Raw genomic sequence first — 19020 nt, 5'->3', positions numbered from 1 at the left:
TCCCATGGATGCGGACCAGATGGCCAGGCCCCTTGGCTGAGAAACAGCCCCACTGCATGATGCTGCCACCACCATGCTTGACTGTAGGGATGGTATTCTTGGGGTCGTATGCAGTGCCATCCAGTCTCCAAACGTCACGTGTGTGGTTGGCACCAAAGATCTCGATCTTGGTCTCATCAGACCAGAGAACCTTGAACCAGTCTGTCTCAGAGTCCTCCAAGTGATCATGAGCAAACTGTAGACGAGCCTTGACATGACGCTTTGAAAGTAAAGGAACCTTACAAGCTCGTCTGGAACGAAGACCATTGCGGTGGAGTACGTTACTTATGGTATTGACTGAAACCAATGTCCCCACTGCCATGAGATCTTCCCGGAGCTCCTTCCTTGTTGTCCTTGGGTTAGCCTTGACTCTTCGGACAAGCCTGCCCTCGGCACGGGAGGAAACTTTCAAAGGCTGTCCAGGCCGTGGAAGGCTAACAGTAGTTACATAAGCCTTCCACTTCCGGATGATGCTCCCAACAGTGGAGACAGGTAGGCCCAACTCCTTGGAAAGGGTTTTGTACCCCTTGCCAGCCTTGTGACCCTCCACGATCTTGTCTCTGATGGCCTTGGAATGCTCCTTTGTCTTTCCCATGTTGACCATGTATGAGTGCTGTTCACAAGTTTGGGGAGGGTCTTAAATAGTCAGAAAAGGCTGGAAAAAGAGATAATTAATCCAAACATGTGAAGCTCATTGTTCTTTGTGCCTGAAATACTTCTTAATACTTTAGGGGAACCAAACAGAATTCTGGTGGTTTGAGGGGTTGAATAATAAATGACCCTCTGAATAAACTTTTCACAATTTAAAAAAAAATTAAACAAAGAAATAACATTCTTTTTTGCTGCAGTGCATTTCACACTTCCAGGCTGATCTACAGTCCAAATGTCACAATGCCAAGTTAATTCCGAATGTGTAAACCTGCTAAATCTGCAGGGGGTTGAATACTACTTGTAGGCACTGTATATATATATATATATACAGGGCACATACAAACATGTATACACAGCATATAGCGTACGGGACCTGCATATGTTTTCACACATAGATATACAGTATATACCATCAGGAGTGCATACATTCTAGGCTAAACCACATACACAATACACAAAGACACACAGACAGAGACACACACATGGCCACTGACATCATTGGGCTGTCTGTGTCATACAGGACAGGTCCTCCAGATAGAGACTTTCTTTGTGACCACTTATACTCTGACCAAGAGATAAGGATTCTGAACACAGGACTCCTTAAATTAATTAAGAATGACCTGAAAAAGTTTAATAAAATAGGTTTTATAAACTGGTCAGTAGGTAAAACATTTTCATAGAATCATCTACTTCAGTGAAGTTAAATTTGTATTATTAGGCCCCATCCTGGTGCTCCAAAATCCCTATGACAACATTTCCTGTCTTGTGTGGAGTCACTAGGGTGGTCAGTAATGGAAATGTTGAACTTAATGCCTTGTAAGCTTTGCCTGATAACTATATATACATTTAGGAATTAAGGAAGTTCACTAACCCTACTTACATTTTATAGATATAATTATTTTTTTGGTTTGCTAGTAAACCCATCATGAGCATTCCGAAGAATGAAGCCTACAGGGTATTGCTATTATATGGCTATTACAAGAATTTTAACCCTTTCAACCCTGGGAAAATTTTCTTTTTTTCTTCCTCTTTTTCCATGAGCAATTGTTTTTTTTCTGTCCACATATGAGGGTTGTTGTTTTTGAGGGACACGTTGTACTTTTGAATGATACCATTCATTCTATCACAGTTTACCTGATATTGCAAAAAAAATGCAATTCCACAATTGTTTTTTTTTATTTACCATATTCACTATATAGTAAAACTGATATAGTAATATGACTCTCCAAGTCAGGATCAGTACAAAGATAACAAATATAGATAGTTTTCTTTGACTGAAGAGTTGAAAAAAAATTCTGAACTTTGTAAAAAAAAAATTTCTTTTTGACGCCATTTTCCAAGGCCTGGAATGTTTTTATTTTTCGGGATATGGGACAGTGTTTTGGCATATTTTTGCGGCCTGAGCTGATGTTTTTAGTGATACAATATTGAGGCAGATACAATGCTTTGATCTCCTGTTATTGAATTTTATTGCAATGTTGCGGAGGCCAAAAAAAAGTAATCGTTTTGATTTTTATCTCGTTATCTCATTTACTGATTGGATTAATTGACTTTATATATTTATAGATCTGAGTTTTACAAAAGCAGCAATACCAAATGTGTGTCTTTTATTTTTTTAATTGCTTTAATGTTATTATCAGTGCATTTCCTGTTGTAGAGGTTGGGGGCCCCCAAAGGTGTGGGGTATGGGACAATAGCCCAGTTTTCTTTTCCCTAATGCCAGCCCACCATGGAGAGCAACAGAGGACAATGGAAAAACATGATCTGTTTTGGCCTCTTGAGGACTATTTGTGCATCTGTGAAGCTGGCAAATTCTCTGTATCTGACCAGCTTCAGTCCCTTACGCTTCTCCCATGCTGTAGAGGCAAAGCTGTCTCTGCTAGAAGCCTTTGGGGAGCATATGATTCAACCAGTCAGGTGACCATGTTACTGGTACAAACTGTCAATCTTCAGGAGTGCACCATGCCCAGCAAAGCAGGAAACTGGTTTTGCGGGGAGTGTGAATTCCTGAAAATAGAAGGTTAGAATAACCCATTTACCATGATGGGTGCGGGGTGCCCAACTGAAAGTCTTTGATACTGTTAGGAATCTGGGTTCTATAATGCCTATGCGGGAATCCAGATTCACACATTTGTCTCCAGAGGCTAAGTCCTTTTTCCCAGCTTCTGAGCATGCCCACGGGACGAGCTCCCATTGGAGTCCAGGAGTCAGGTGCTCAGGTCCTGCTCCTGATATCATTGGCTTGGCTCAGGGCTCTGGAGATTTCCGGCAGGTCCCGTACGCTATAAAAAGTGCGCATGGCCGTTATGCCATGCGCTAGTATTTTTATACTGCTGCTGTGTGTATGGTGACGGATGTTTGGACTGGTGACTGACTCATTAAGAAACCCCTTCCCTCGGTTATTACGTCTGTGTGAGTGAGTGGTATTCTGTCAGCACCAAGCTCCATTTTTCCAGCAGCTTAGCGTCCTGCATCGCGCTTGCGATATTTGCGGTTGCAGCTTGTCCAGGCGTGCGCAGTTGCGACGTCGAGCACACGTGTACACAGTAAGTCCGCTCGGTTGTAGTGACTGTATTTAACTACTCCGGTTTCTGGCTACCGCACGTGTGCCGCTGAGATCCTGTGCTGTTAACAGGCTCAGCGATACCTTGGTATTATTTTTCCCTGCAGCTCTGTGTCATTTAACAGAGCTTGCCTTTTTGCACCTGGGTGAGTTAGAACCCTGTGCATATTACCGCTGTAGTGCTCTGCCTCTCTCAGCAGTGGTTTTGTCATCCACAGTACGGTGGACCCCGAGTGGCAAAGGCACTTTAATTATTTATTTTTTTTAGTGCCTTCCGCCACTCCTAACAGATACAGTCTCTATTTGCTGGTCATGTTCAAAAGACCAATCCTGATGGAAACTTTTGAAATAGAAACAAATGGATATTTAAAGGATGTCCCATTGAAAATCCCCAGTTAAGATAATTCATCTATTTGAAAAAATAATCAAACAGACATTTTACAAGGATACTAAAATATGACGTCAACTTAGCTTAAATACGTTATTACTGCAATTTTCACAAATATTCTTCTTGAAAGTTCTGCATTAAGATCAGGAGATCAAATTTGCTTGCTAGAGATTATGGTAGTAAACCTCCAGAGGGACTATAGTCAGCTAGTAGATTGCATGACTGATGGCTATAGAAAACTATTTCAGCATTTTTTATAATGAGCTAGGGAAGATTAGCAGCTCTGTGCTCATTTGGGCTTTGACTTAGCTATATATTGCTCAATATCAAACATTAGGTGGCCATATGCTATGGCTAGCTGCCATCCAACTGACAACTATCCCTTCTGACCCCATGACACATGCATGCTAGTCTTGGTGAAACATAGATGTGTAATGAATAGAAGGAGTGAAGTAAAAAGCCCATGAACATTAGAAAATGGGGTGACAAACTATGGCTTGTTGGTAGAACGGTCATTGGTTTAGAGATAGCCTCAGTGACATTCCGGGATATATCAGACAATGTTGGATTTTTTGGGTCAATTACACAGCTAGTGTAGGACAAAAAAGTAACACAATTTTGAACAACTTTCGTTGGTTGGTCACTGCTCAAAACAAAAGAATATTTGTCTCATGACACCAACGATCATTCATTAGGATCTAAATGCACCATTTCATACACCTTTGATCTAAAGTGTATGGATTCCCTAAGTTGCTACCTGATACCTATGGATACAGCTCGTCTTCCCAGTAAAGCTAAAACGATATCACAGTCAACATTCAACATCCCCAATCCTTTCTCCCCCTGACATCATCTATAATCTATTGTTGGCTTGTCCAATTGGAATTGTTGGATTTGGCAAACCTAACTATTATTTGAAGGAGTCTTTCTTGGTCAGTGCAACAAATGTTTTTTTTTTTTTTAAATGGAGTTAATATTGCTTACCTAAAAATGAAGTTTGTTATTTTATAGTTCCAAGTAAAGTGCTAGTCTCAGGAAATGATAATCCAATTTTCAGAATAAAAGCACCTATTTTTTTGTGGCAAGAAAATATAAAAACGAAAAATGTTCACCTTGAGAAAATAGGACAGGATGAAGTTTAAATCCTCCTCCGTTCTTCAGCCTTTGTGGAAGATGTTCAAAATGATAAATATCTAGGTAGAAGTAAATTTTCAGAGCTTGTCGGCTTCCTTCTGCCTGATAGGTGATAGGAACGTCTGAGAATACAAGTGAAACGTGTTAGTAGTTTGCCATACAAAAGCATTGTGTGATAGTTTATCGCCTTGATAGTCCAGTCACACTGAACTCCAGATTGATTGTGCAGCACCAAATAGATGTCCTATAAGAGAAGCTCTTTTATAAATTTTTGTATTATAGTAAAAGAGTGGAGGCAATAAGTGCATGGGACTTTAATAAGCTTTATTAGTTAAATGAAATTCTGTTCTATAATATTTACTTATGAACTATTATATGCAGTATTTACAATCAAAGACAGTGATATGGACAGAAATGGTCACAACTTGTTCCAGTACCGGAATAGAGAATTTGGTGCATTAATGTCTTCATGTCAATTAGCCAATGGGAATAGAAGAGTCTTTCATATCACCCAGTAAGAACTTTATAACCTCTGTAATTAGGTGTATTATCGATTTTCTGTTACACCTTGCACTTGCAAAACATTTTGATGTTTAAAGGATATAAGGACTTTTGCAACCTTGCAACCTTTTATTCTTTATTACGGTGCATAATATATATATGTCTGTGTTCTTTTGCCCATATTAGTCTTTTCCTTTTATTAGCCAGTCTCAGATATCGCTTTTTCTTTGCAACTTTGCCCTGAAGGCCAGAATCCCAGAGTCGTCTTTTCACTGTAGACGTTGACACTGGCGATTTGCAATGTACTATTTAATGAAGTTGCCAGTTGAGGACCTGTGAGGCCTCAATTTCTCAAACTACAGACTCTAATGTACTTGTCTTGTTGCTCAGTTGTGTAGCGGGGCCTCCCACTTCTCTTTCTACTCTGGTTAGAGCCTGTTTGTGCTCTCCTCTGAGTAGTACACTCCATTGTAGGAAATCTTCAGTTTCTTGGCAACTTCTCACATGGAATAGCCTTCATTTCAAAGAACAAGAATAGACTATCGAGTTTCACATGAAAGTTCTTTTTTTCTGGCTATTTTGAGAGTTTAATGGAACCAACAAATGTAATGCTCCAGATTCTCAACTAGCTCAAAGAAAGGTCAGGTTTATAGCTTTTTAATCAGCCAAACTGTTTTCAGCTGTGCTAACATACATTTCAAGGGTATTCTAACCATCCATTAGCCTTCTTATACAGTTAGAAAACACAAAGTACCATAAGAACACTGGAGTGATGGTTGTTGGAAATGGGCCTCTATACACCTATCATTTACCACATTACCAATGTATAGAGTGTATTTCTGAATCATTTAATGTAAGCTTCACTGGAAAAAACTGCTTTTCTTTCAAAAATAAGGAAAATTCTAAGTGACCCTAAACTTTTGAACTGTAGTGTATATATTCATCTTTTACATTTTAAAAATTACAAAATGGAAAATGGGCTGATTCAAATGTTTGGACACCCTTGGAGATTTGTATGCTCTGAAAACTTTGACCAAGGTTTCAGACCTTAATTAGCTTGTTAGGGTTATGACTTGGTCACTATCATCATTAGGAAAGGCTGAGTGGTGCAAATTTCCCAGCTTTATAAAAACCCAGCCTCCTCTAACCTTGTGCCAAAAACAGCAGTCATGGGTTTTTCTAAGCAGCTAACATTCTGAAAATGAAAATAGTGGAGGCCCACAAAGCAGGAGAAGGCTATATGTAGATAGCAAAGCGTTTTCAATTTGCCCTTTCCTCAGTTCAAAATGTAATTAAGAAATGGCAATTAGCAGGAACAGTGGAGGTCAACATAAAGTCTGGAAGGTCAAGCAAAATTTCAGTAAGAGCTGATCAAAGGATTGCTAGAGAGGCAAATCAGAACCCCCACTTGACTGCAAAAGACCTTTAGAAAAATTTAGCAGACTCTGGAGTTGTAGTACATTGTTCTACTGCTCATAGACATCTGAAATATGACATTATGGAAGAGATATAAGAAGAAACCTTTCCTGCATCCTCACCATAAAATTCAGAGTCGGAAGTATGTAAAAGAACATCTAAACAACTCTGATGCATTTTTGGAAAGAAGTCCTGTGGATCGATGATGTTAAAATAGAACTTTTTGGCCATAATGATCAAAGGTATGCATGGAGAAAAAAGGGCACAGAATGTCAGGAAAAGAACATCATGACAACCATTAAGCATGGGGGTGGATCAGTCATGCTTTGGGGTTGTGTTGTTGTAGGAAGATGGACCGGGCAGAGGATCTCTCTCTTGCGTTGGTTTCGGAGCCATTGGGGCTGTCACCATTGTTGCCTGGGGGAAAGCTTTCTGACCCGGACAGACCTTTGCACTCGACTGTAGGGAGCAGTTCAGATATAAAAGGGGGTGGTGCACAGGAAAGCGACAGACTTGGCAGGAAGACAGAGTGCACAGCAGAAGGTTGATTCACTCTCTGTGGAGTGACATAGTAGTCCAGACCCACACTGCAATTCTCCAGCCTTTGCGCATACTGACTGTGAGGTGAGCAATGTGTATCTGTATGCCCGCTCACCCCAGTCACAGAGAATTTATCCTGCACCATTCCGATGACAGCTGCGAGTGCACGGCCTAGTTCCAACCAGGTGAATCATACTGAGCCGGGTAGTTTCACCCCTGCCTCCGCCACTGAACTGAGTCACACTCCGGCAGTACTACAGACTACTCCACATCATGTACACCGCCCCAAAAATGCAGGACCTTGCCTAAGAGAGCCAGGATATGCTGCTACTGTCAGGAGACAGTGTCTCAACTTCCTACAGGAACAGGCCAGAGACTTCACGCATTACTTGCGGCGCCACCGTGGGATTTCAAGCTTCCACTGCCCGGACACCATCAGATTGATAAGTTTACCTGTTTCATAAACATTTGTTCTTACCCTGTTTTAATACTCAGTTTTACTCCCCTTATAATTCATTCTCTCCCTGTGTGGAGTATCCCCTGTAATAAACCCTTTAACTCTTGCTCTGCCTCCTGCTCATCACTGCATCCCACGTACCTGTTATCTCTCATTGTGGCCAATGGCACTGGGATTATTTCACGGATAGAGGAAAGAATGGATTCAATAAAATTTCAACAAATTTTTAATGCAAACATAACACCATCTGTAAAAAATCTGAAGTTAAAAAGACAAATGGATAATGATCCTAAACACAGGTCAAAATCCACAATAGACTAGCTCAAAAGGTGCATGCTGAAGGTTTTACAATGGCCCTCCCAGTCCACTGATCTGAACATCATTGAAAATCTGTGGTTAGACCTCAAAATAGCAACGCGTGCAAGACGACCTAGGAATCTCACAGAACTCGACGGACTGGATGAAAATCCCGGAAACAAGAATTGTAAGACTCTTGGCTGGCTACAAAAAGAATTTACAAGCTGTGATACTTGCAAAAAGAGGTGCTACTAGGTACTAACCATGCAGGGTGCCCAACCTTCTACATTTGCCAATTTTCCTTTTAGTAATTTTTAAAATGTAAAAAAAAGATATCACATTTTTCTGCCTAAAATACAAAGGAAATGTATCATCTTTAACTTTAGGCATTTTAGAGATAATTTCATCTTTAGTTTGCTTAACTGTTCACAATAACAGTCATTTTAACCAGGAGTGCCTCTACTTTTTAATACTAAAAGTTTTTTTTGGTTATTAAGGAGGTTTCAGAACATTTACAGATATGCTGCAGACAAAGCAAGAAGTGAGAAATTTCATCAGATGTATGAGTATGTGCACACGTTAAGAATGTGCTGCAAACACTTTAGCTGCAAAGTATTCAGTATGAAGTGCTGCCAGGAAAAACACAGCATAAAATACGCACATTATTACAGCATTTTTGCTGTGTCTATGATTATTTTTTTACATGCATTTTTGATGCATTTTCCCCATTCATTAGAATAGGTGAAAAACACTACAAAAACGTTTAAAGAATTGATATGCTGGATATTGAAACCTCCTTCAAATCTGCAAGGTAAAATAAACAATATGTGAATGAGATTTTAGGAATCTCATTGATGTTGCCGGTAGTAGGAAATCCTTAATTTTTCAAGACAAAAAAGTGCTGGGAAAAAATGCCGCAAATACCGGGCAGTGGATAGCACTGCAGCCTTGCAGCGCTGGCATCCTGGGTTCAAATCCCAGCAAGGACAACATCTGCAAGGAGTTTGTATGTTCTCCCCGTGTTTGTGTGGGTTTCCTCCGGTTCCTCCCACATTCCAAAAACATATTGATAGGGAATCAGCCCTAAAATCTCATTCACATATTGTTTATTCTGCCTTTCATTTCAAATAATCTCTGGAGGCAGATTCTCATGCAGATCAGTGTCCAGCCATTAGCCTGAACAGCAGCATTTTCATATAAGAAAAACAGGGATTTCTCAAGGAACAAAACATCAGATCCCAGATATCAAGGTAACTTTTTTCAACTTTCTATGATCTGCATGATCATATAGACAGCTTAGCACAGTTGATCCTACTGACGGATTCCCTTTAACATGTGCACATATCCTGTTACTGATTTTTCATCTTAATACATACTTGCAATTTGTGGCCCATTTTCTGCTTGTCTAAAGTAAAACATGACCTTCTCCAAATCGAACAGAGCAACAAGTGAGTCCTCGAGCATAGCTTGTTCATCTGTCTGTAGGAGAAAAGACACGTCCAAAGGGAGAGATGAAACACGACTACATAATACACCCACACAGCAATGCATATCAAGAATTAATATAAATCCAATCACACAAGTACAATCAGCATAATAAACGGCAGCGTGAAAGTGAAGATTAGAAGAACCGTATAGCATTATAGGTCTTTTCATAATATGCACAATGGAGGCTACCAGAACAATGAAATACAAGATGAATACTCCCATTAGGTATCAATTGGTACATGTGCTTATTGAGCGCAACAGTCATTTGCTCTTCTAGCAATCTCTCACTTTTTCTACAAACTGTTTGTTGAAACATTCACAACATTATGAAGATCTGCCAAATCCAACCAACAAAAGATTTCAATTCAGTCAAAAGAAAAAGAAGCTGAAAAGGAAAAAATCTATTACCATATGTAATGTTAAGGGAAAAATATTCCCTAAACTAGAAAAACGGTAACAAAACCCTTTTGCTTGAAAAGTGTTAAAGTAGTATGCCACCTTAGTAAATGATAATGTGTCACTAAGGTACAGGTGCATCTCACAAAATTAGACTATCATACAAATGTTAATTTATTCCAGTTCTTCAATCCAAAAAGTGAAACTCATGTATTATATAGAGTCATTACAAACAGAGTGATCTATTTCAAGTGTTTATTTCTGTTAATGTTGATGATTATGGCTTACAGCCAATGAAAACCCAAAAGTCATTATCTCAGTAAACTAGAATACTTTATAACACCAGTTTGAAAAATGATTTTAAAATCTGAAATGTTGGCTTACTGAAATGTATGTTCAGTAAATGCACTCATTACTTGGTCGGGGCTCCTTTTGCATCAATTACTGCATCAATGCGGCGTGGATTTTGAACATCCTTTGGTTTTGATACAACACAGTGGACCTACACCAGCAGATGACATGGCTCCCCAAACCATCATTGATTGTGGATACTTCACACTAGACCTTGTAAATCAAGGTCCCAGACTCTGGAGGAAGAGTGGAGAGGCCACAATCCAAGCTGCTTGAGGTCTATTGTGAAGTTTCCACAATCAGTGATGGTTTGGGGAGTCATGTCATCTGCTGGGGTAGGTCCACTGTGTTTCATAAAGACCAAAGTCAGCGCAGCCGTCTACCAGGAAATTTTAGAGCACTTCATGCTTCCCTGTGCCGACAAGCTTTTTGGAGATAGAAATTTCATTCTCCAGCAGAACTTGGCACCTGTCCACACTGCCAAAAGCACCAATACCTGGTTTAAAACCCAACAGTATCACTGTGCTTGATTGGCAGCAAACTCGCCTGACTCTAACCCCATAGAGAATCTATGACGTAATGTCAGAAGGAAGATGAGAGACACCAGACCCAACAATGCAGACGAGCTGAAGGCTGCTATCAAAGCAACCTGGACTTCCATAACACCTCAGCAGTGCCACAGGCTGATCGCCTCCATGCCACGCCGCATTGATGCAGTAATTGATAACAAAGGAGCCCTGACCAAGTATTGAGTGCATTTACTGAATATACTTTTCAGTAGGCCAACATTTCAAATTTTAAAATAATTTTTTCAAGCTGGTGTTATAAAGTATTCTAATTTACTTTTTGGGTTTTCATTGGCTGTAAGCCATAATCATCAACATTGACAGAAATAAACACTTGAAATAGATCACACTGTCTGTAATGACTCTATATAATATACAAGTTTCACTTTTTGTATTGAAGAACTGGAATCAATTAACTTTTTTATGATATTCTAATTTTGTGAGATGCACCTGTATATCATCACTGTGTCATGAAAAAGGGTATATTTTAATCAATACATCTTGGAATAATAATAATTCCCACAATTAGATGTGGTTAAATAAAATGTTCCTGTGCTGAGATAATCATAAATGTGTCCCTGCTGTGTACTGTGTAATGGCTGATAGGTGATTTGTGTCCATTCTGGGAAAAGCATCTCAAAATACTGATGACCATAGATAGTTACATAGTTAGCAAGGATGAAAAAAGACATTAGTCCATCCAGTTCAGCCTATATTCCGTCAGAATAAATCCCCAGATCTACGTCCTTCTAAAGAACCTAATAAGTGTAAGATACAACATTGTGACATTTTGATTTTTTGGATTGTAGAACTTCTGGCCATCTCGGTTACACAAATACAGCACCACACATACAGTTGTGCCTTGTGCTGCAACTTTGTTAGCTTTATTTTAAAAAGTTTGAGACTCACAGCCTATATAGCCAATCTAATGTGCCTGCACAAACAATGGGGAAGGTGCACCCCCTTCATTCTGCTCAAATGCCCCCCGCCCCCACCAATCACATTTTAAGGGCCCATCCTTACAAGGTTCTTCCATTCTGCTCACTGACCATGGTCCCTGGAGTTGGACTTTACTATCATTTTGGAAAGGTCATCAATATTTAATTCCTGTAAAACCTCTGAAATAACAGTATCCAGTTATTAGTAACAAACAGGGAAGTAATATCCGTTACCATATTTGGGGAGAGAAGAGACTGGAAGTGGAAAAGAACCCCGGCATTAGCAATCTGCTCCAACCACCTTCTACTGGCTTCTTGCGTTTCCACTTCATATTCTCTGTTGCTGTCATACATGTGATTTAATGCAGCCATAAGCTGTTCGGAGAAGGCACAGATGGTCGCCACTATACTCTGACAAAATACCATATCTCTCCTCAGCTGTACTTCACAATCTGCAGAGACAAATGCAAGAAAAATCTGTAATAAATCACATAAGCTACAACTCTCAATGAAGGGAATGTGTCATCAGAAAATGATCTGAAATTTAAATCATATTTTTATGTAAAATATATTAAAAAAAAAAAAAAAGATAGCAATTTTCCATATTACCAACAACATTAAAATAGTTTTGCGCTGTAGCAGCATGATGTAGGGGCAAAGTCCCTGATTCCAGTGATGTATCACTTGCTGGCCTGCTTGCTGTCATTTTGTTTCAATCACAGTTTTCTCTGCTGCAGATATGTTAGTTCTCAGAATGCTGAGACCTGAGGTACCCCACTCACACCACTGATTGGCCGATTTCTGTGTGCACTGTACATTGACAGAAAGCTGCTAATCAATGGTAGTAGTGGGGTTGGACCAAGAGACACAAGGCAGTTTGTCCTGTAGTGATAATCTCATGTTGATAAAACACTGATGATTGTACTGAAACAACAATATACAACCTAGTAAGTGACACATCACTGGAATCAAGGTCTCGTCCCTTACATCAGGCTGCTCTTAGTGTACATAGCAGGAAACTGCTGATAGAATAATTTTATCAATGATCTTTGCCCACATCAGATGATGCCTAGGAATCTCTAAATGAGTCAGACTTGGTCTATTGCTCATGTAGCTGCAGGGGCGGATCCTTGAGGAAGCAGAGGCGAAACATACGTAGACAGTAGTTGACAGTAGCAGGGTAGTATTCTGATAAATATCAACATTTCCTTACTATGGCCTAAAATATTACACTTTATAAGACCTAATCCTACAATGTCTCCTAATATAATGAAACAAGCACTTATGGCCTAATATATTTAATAAGGGTACATCATACCTTATGTATGCATCGACTATTTTTTACAAATGCATTTGCTATTTTCAGTATAAATTTTGCTTACCTTGCACTATGCACTTTATTTAAAATGGGATTTACCTGAATCGATGAACATGTGAGACTACTTATATTGTATGTTTTGTGCAGGCAGAGACATTGTAAGCTCACATCGGTTGCATCCCAGTGCCAGGTTTTCCCTAGGAAACAGCTTCTCAGCTTCTCGTGCAATGAGTGTATTTTTAAATGTTTTTTATTTGCGCTGTTTATGTTTTTGTGTTCATCACTGATATATTATTTATTGTAAGAGCAGTGATATAATGGAGCCCTAGGCCACACAATGCTGTAATGGATGCTTCACTAACAAGACTCAAAGAGGGCCTGGTCACCTTTCTTAAAAAATATAATACTCCAGGTTTTGGGTCCTAGATTCTGCTATGGGATGTTGATCAAGAGAACTACTCTGATTGCTGTATGTTGACTTCAGAAGGAACTTTTCCCCTAATATGGGGCAGTTAGCAGCTGACTAATGTGGTTGTTGCCTTCTTCTGGACCAACATGTTAGGGTAGGTGTTGAACTCATACTTATGTCTACCTTCAACCAGTAGGATACTGTAAAACAATAATTTTATTACATTGTAGGAAGTGTAACCCTTCTTTTGTACGTGTACGTATTTGCTTTTTTTTAAACTGTTAGGGGGTGTAAAGCTGTCAGAGAAAAAAGAGGGAACGTTCCAAGGTTTAACACATATTCCACATGTGTTTCTTAAGTGCTTATTTCCATATGTGTCTTTTGTGGTTTTCTGCCTTTAGTCTGAATCTCTAATGTGCATATTCCAATAAGAACAAGGAAAACCACTGGATGAACTGGTGTGTCCAAACCTTTGAACGGTACTGTATATACGAAGGAGTGAAAACGTGCGTTGGGGCGTAGGTGACGCCACGCAAACCAGTGTTTCATCCATGTAAGTGCTGTCTTCTTAATTATTTTTTCACTGCCAGACATAATTCTATAGGGAGCAATATATCCATTTTAACTATTTATGTACTACTGGCCTTACTTGTATGCACTTTTACCACTCTGTACTCCACATTTGTGTCGGCCATCCCTGCTTGGTTAGCAGTCACCTTGATTATACTAGTTGTTTGCATAGCTTTTAATCTGTTTTTATTGGCAATTTACACTGCTGTTCTCTGTTGTTTATATGGTACTATATATATATATATATATATATATATATATGTCACTTTGGTAAATATCACTGACATAGCAAGTATAATATATTATAGCTACCATGTAAAAATCTATTAAAGTCATATTTCTACATTCTTCTACCTACATTTTACTCATTTCCCCGTGGGATTCATTACTTCTAATCAGTTCTCTGATCTTCACATTACTTTATCTCTTGATACACTTTCATACTTCTTTGCATAGATGTTAGTGGCTTAAAGCCATTTAAAATATCAATATAAATCCTTTAAAAACCTATAGATGTGTAGACTTCAGTAACGTTATTTAATGGTTTTTATGTACCATAAATATGCATCGATTCAACTTAGAAATTACTGATGGATGTGACATCATAAAAGCTGCCATTATTCTTACCTGTATATTCAAGGAGGGCCAATAGTATCCTTGTCTCTACCTCTAAAATGAATAAATGACAGTTGTTAAGTTAAGCAAGCCCTGGCACCAGATTAATCAATCGTGGGATTGTTAATGTGAACGATCCCACCGGCAACAAGAGGTAACACTGGCCAGTCAGGAAGCCAATTTAAAAAAAATAAACTGCAAATTGGAAGATCATCAAGCTGAATTTGGCCGATCATGCCAAATGTAAGTAGTTTCAGCCAAAATGTTACAATCTGGCAGATCTCATTTTCTATCTAATGTCGGCCATGGCATAAAATGCTCAAATAATGGTTGTCCAAATGGGAAAAATCTGCTCTTTTGGACGACTTTTATCTTACCCGTGTTTTCTACAGTTCTCCTTGGTGTATTCATCAAGCAGTCATGTTTCTCATCAAAATTCAAGATTGTAACCTCTATAAACTTCTTATACATTTGTTGAAACTCATGTAATTTAGATGCCAGGGTCAGATAGATACCTTTTAATGAAAGGCTAATCAAAAGCAACTTTTTAATGGTTCAGGGCATTTTTTTCCAATTGGAGATCTAGAGCTGTGGGAAATCAGCTAAGATGAGACCGCAGAAAGTAGATAACTGTTGCTTTAATCTCTCTTGGATTTCGGTAAAATAAACATAATCATAAATCTTCTAAAGAATCATTTCCTTGCTATCAAAATGCATTACAGTAAGTCCTGACACTGCATTCTTCTTGGAATTACTCTACAGTGTTATACGGTTGCATCCAGCTTACCGCAATGAAATCTCATTCTTCATATAAAGCAAATATTCTTTATTTCACAACAATGAACCTTCAGAACGAGCCATGACAAAGCCCTCAAGGTTTGAAAGCGAAACATGATGGGACTTCATCCCATTGACATAAAGGGAAAGGGTCATTATGGCACTTAGTATCCTTGCACATGCATAACTTCATGGATTATAAAAGATTCTTTTGAATTACCATTCGTTTTTTAATGACATAAATGTGTAAATGCCTAGTACTACTCAGTCTTTGAGGTCAAATGGAAATTGGAATAATTGCTCCCATTTTTTCAGAATGAAAGCAATGGAGGCAAGAGTTGTCTTACCCTGGTCTCTCCGTCTTAGGTCTCCGTTACGATATGTACCTAACTTCTTTACCTTTTTAAGGATGACATATCATCAAATTGTTCATGTGGAACTGTACACAAAATTACATAATATCTGCAGAGCAGAAGAAAATGCTTCTTTTTTTTAATTTTGTCTGTGTGCTCCAGAGATATTAGAAATCAAAATATTCAGCACCTAAACAGTTACTTTTTTAAAAGTCTGAGTGGGCATTACCAGAGAGATTTCACTGGGAGCATGTACTTCTTCCTCTTTCTGATGCTGACCAATCATAAACAGGAAGCAAAACATGCCACCACCTTAGCTTAGAACAGGCTCAGTGTGAGAGATGTATTGACAAACAGTCGGGTTCTTTTTGATAATCTGGGTCACTTATCTCCTCTCACCAAGAAGTGCCACCTCTTTTGGATCCTGGACACATATTTAAAGTGAACCTGTCAGCAGGACTATGCAAAAAAAAAAAAAACTACAGGCATTGTCATGGCATTGTTAAAGATTTTTAAAAATCCGTCTTGTGGTTCTTGTGTAGTCAGTGATAAAAGTTTTCCGTTAATGAGATGCCTGTGCTCCGTGATGGGACTGTAGGCAGAATCTTATTTTGGTGCTGTAGGCCGGAGAAACCAAGAAATGGCATGCACACAGGCCGCCCAGAAGCACAAAGATGTTTCTCATCATACAGAGAGAGAGAAAGACTGTCTCTCTCTCTCTTATAGATTAACCACTAATACAGACACACAGAGACCCTGCCACAGCAGCACAGAGTATGTCAGCAACTCCACCACAGCATCTTTATCTCTGTCTGTCTCTCTTTGTCTCTCTCTGTCTCCATATCTCTGTTTGTCTCTGTCTGTGTATCTCTCTCTGTCTGTGTGCCTCTCTGGTGGTTCTTGTGGCACTGGGGACCTGATAGTTCACTAATCACATTTAGGTCTGCTGAACTCCGGAACAATGGAATCACTCTTTAATGGGGTAAACAGACTGTTGTCATTACATATCTCACACTGAGGCTGTTCTAAGCTATATTGGGGGGGGGTGTTCTTCTTTCCCCAGTGCACTGCTGACTGCTTATGACTGGTCAACGTCAGAAAGCGGAAGAAACACATGCTCCCAAAGGAATCTCTCTGGTAAAGCCAACTTGGGTATAAAATGTTTAGGTGGCAAATAATTTAATATCTCCACAATGGAGTGGTAAAATAAAAAAAATAAAAAAACACACCCCCAAAAAAAGAAAATATTGCATTTTTGTATTTTGCTCTGCAGCCACCTTCTAGATGTGTACAGTGCAACATGAAATGTTTGGTGAAATGTCCTTTCTAAGCCAACAGTGAAATGTACCTCGATGACCAAAACAAATGTTTGTGCCCAATCATTAACAGTGTAAAGAGGTCCTGTGATGAAACAAACACTGCACACAAAAAAATGCTTATCGATTGCATACTTTATGTTGACATAAAAATAGTTGTTCGTCAGCCGCTCTTTGCTCAGTATAGACAACAATATAAAGAGTGTGATACAAACGATCATGCAATGGATTGTTCATGCAAAGGCCTCCCAATCCTTGTCACTCGTAAAATATTAATAAGCGAGTGCTGAGAAATATGGACATCATTCGTTGCGGCAGTGTACCCTCCTGTGTGAACCATGAAAGTCCTTTTAAATGGGCCGATAATGATTGCCCATATCAAGTGCTGATCAGCAATCTGGCATGCCATTGGCACTCATTTAGCTCTATTTACATGCTGCATGTGCCAACTATGATCCGTTGCCCCCATACAGTTGTACATTCTTGGCGACACATTCTCTAGTTACACAAAAGGATGTGTTGCTAGTCAGCATGGATTTTGGATCTCATGAAAGAAGCGATTAGCCAAAAAAAGAGCATTTTCCCTTTTAACAGCTGGTTGGTGCCATGTTTATGCTGGCAATGATCGGGAATGTGCCAACCTATAAACAGTCATTCGGCCAATCACTGGCCTGTTAAAAAGGTCCTTAGATACTTTTTTTTCCTATACTGGATATCAGGTATGTAGAAAACAGATAATATGGGAAAAGTCAATTCAAAGATAATGAGATTGGACAAAAGGAAAGCTAGGTTAATTCCTGACAAGCATTTAGGACACAGCATTGCAGAAGAGAGGTAAAATATACAAAAATACAGCTGTCACCACATCAAGAACTGTCCAAATAGTGACAATGTTCCTTTAATGGTAAAGATTTGATTTATACTTTATTGTAGTCAAAGAAATAGGAAAGATTCACAAATGACGACTCACCTTCTACAAACTTTCTAATGTTCTGTGCAAGAATGCGAACACTACTGGGCAAATTCCAGGGGTCCTGTTTAATGTGAAGTCGTAACCGCTTTGGACAGCTTAATTTAGGTTCCATTTCCTGTTGAAATTCTACAGAATGCAAGAAACAAACGAGTGATCTGCATGTAAACTAGAAATCTAAGCTGAAATCATTAATCGTTTTCACTCTATAGCAGACCTGAGTAAAGTGCACTGTGAAAACAGTGGAACACGGGCCGAACCATAACCTCCCCGTGTCCCGATATCACTATCTGCATCCTCTGGACAGGACAGTGCCGCAAGATCCTTCTTCCACCTATCAGCTTTGTACTGAGATAGCAGTCGCGATGACGTCACTACATTGTGTCTGCTGTGTGGAGAGTCAGGGCACCGGAGACCGCAGTAAAGCCAGGGAAACAATAATGAGATGAGTATGCGATGAGATATGTGTCAATAGATGGCTATGTGGGGGCTCATACTGTATATAGGAAGGCTATGTGGGGGCTCATACAGTATGTAGAGGGCAATATGGGGGCTAATATTGTATGTAAGGGCTGTGTCAGAGATCATACTGCATACAGGAGGAAGTGTGTGGACTCATACTGTATATAGGGGCTGTGTGGGCTCATACGTATATAAGGGTGATGTGTTTGGGCTCATACCGTATGTAGGGGGGTGTCAGCATACTTAATTCATGACACCCCTGGCCCAATATACATGTGTAATGATAACACAACCTCCTATTGCACTATAACACTGGTATATGAGACCATGTGTATATATCACGTCCAATAAACAGGCAATAATTATTATAGAATCAAAACATAAGGAAGCATACATATGTATACAAATGTCCAAATAATGCTGAATAGAAAACAGTGAACTCCTATATATTAGAAAGCCATAAATGCCCTAACCCGGGATGAATAACCCATGCCTATAGCAAAAA

At 39.3% G+C, this 19020-nt stretch overlaps 1 protein-coding gene across 1 annotated transcript in view; it reads right to left on the bottom strand.

The window, feature by feature from the left end:
- The window catches only part of PREX2 (phosphatidylinositol-3,4,5-trisphosphate dependent Rac exchange factor 2), a 597424-nt gene that overhangs the window by 140783 nt on the left and 437621 nt on the right, over nucleotides 1-19020 (bottom strand). The window contains exons 30-34 of the mRNA XM_073583857.1: nucleotides 18054-18182; nucleotides 14650-14691; nucleotides 11960-12177; nucleotides 9363-9465; nucleotides 4754-4897 (exon numbers count right to left, since the gene is read on the bottom strand). Of these exons, the coding sequence (XP_073439958.1) occupies nucleotides 4754-4897; nucleotides 9363-9465; nucleotides 11960-12177; nucleotides 14650-14691; nucleotides 18054-18182 (636 nt within the window). The remainder of the gene's footprint in view (nucleotides 1-4753; nucleotides 4898-9362; nucleotides 9466-11959; nucleotides 12178-14649; nucleotides 14692-18053; nucleotides 18183-19020) is intronic.

The sequence above is a fragment of the Dendrobates tinctorius genome, unplaced genomic scaffold (assembly GCF_039654945.1).
Source record: "Dendrobates tinctorius isolate UK_male_01 unplaced genomic scaffold, ASM3965494v1 ptg000082l, whole genome shotgun sequence".
Classification (NCBI taxonomy): domain Eukaryota; kingdom Metazoa; phylum Chordata; class Amphibia; order Anura; family Dendrobatidae; genus Dendrobates; species Dendrobates tinctorius.
The sequence above is the reverse complement of the archived record's forward strand: the minus strand, read 5'-3'. Positions and strand labels throughout refer to the sequence as shown.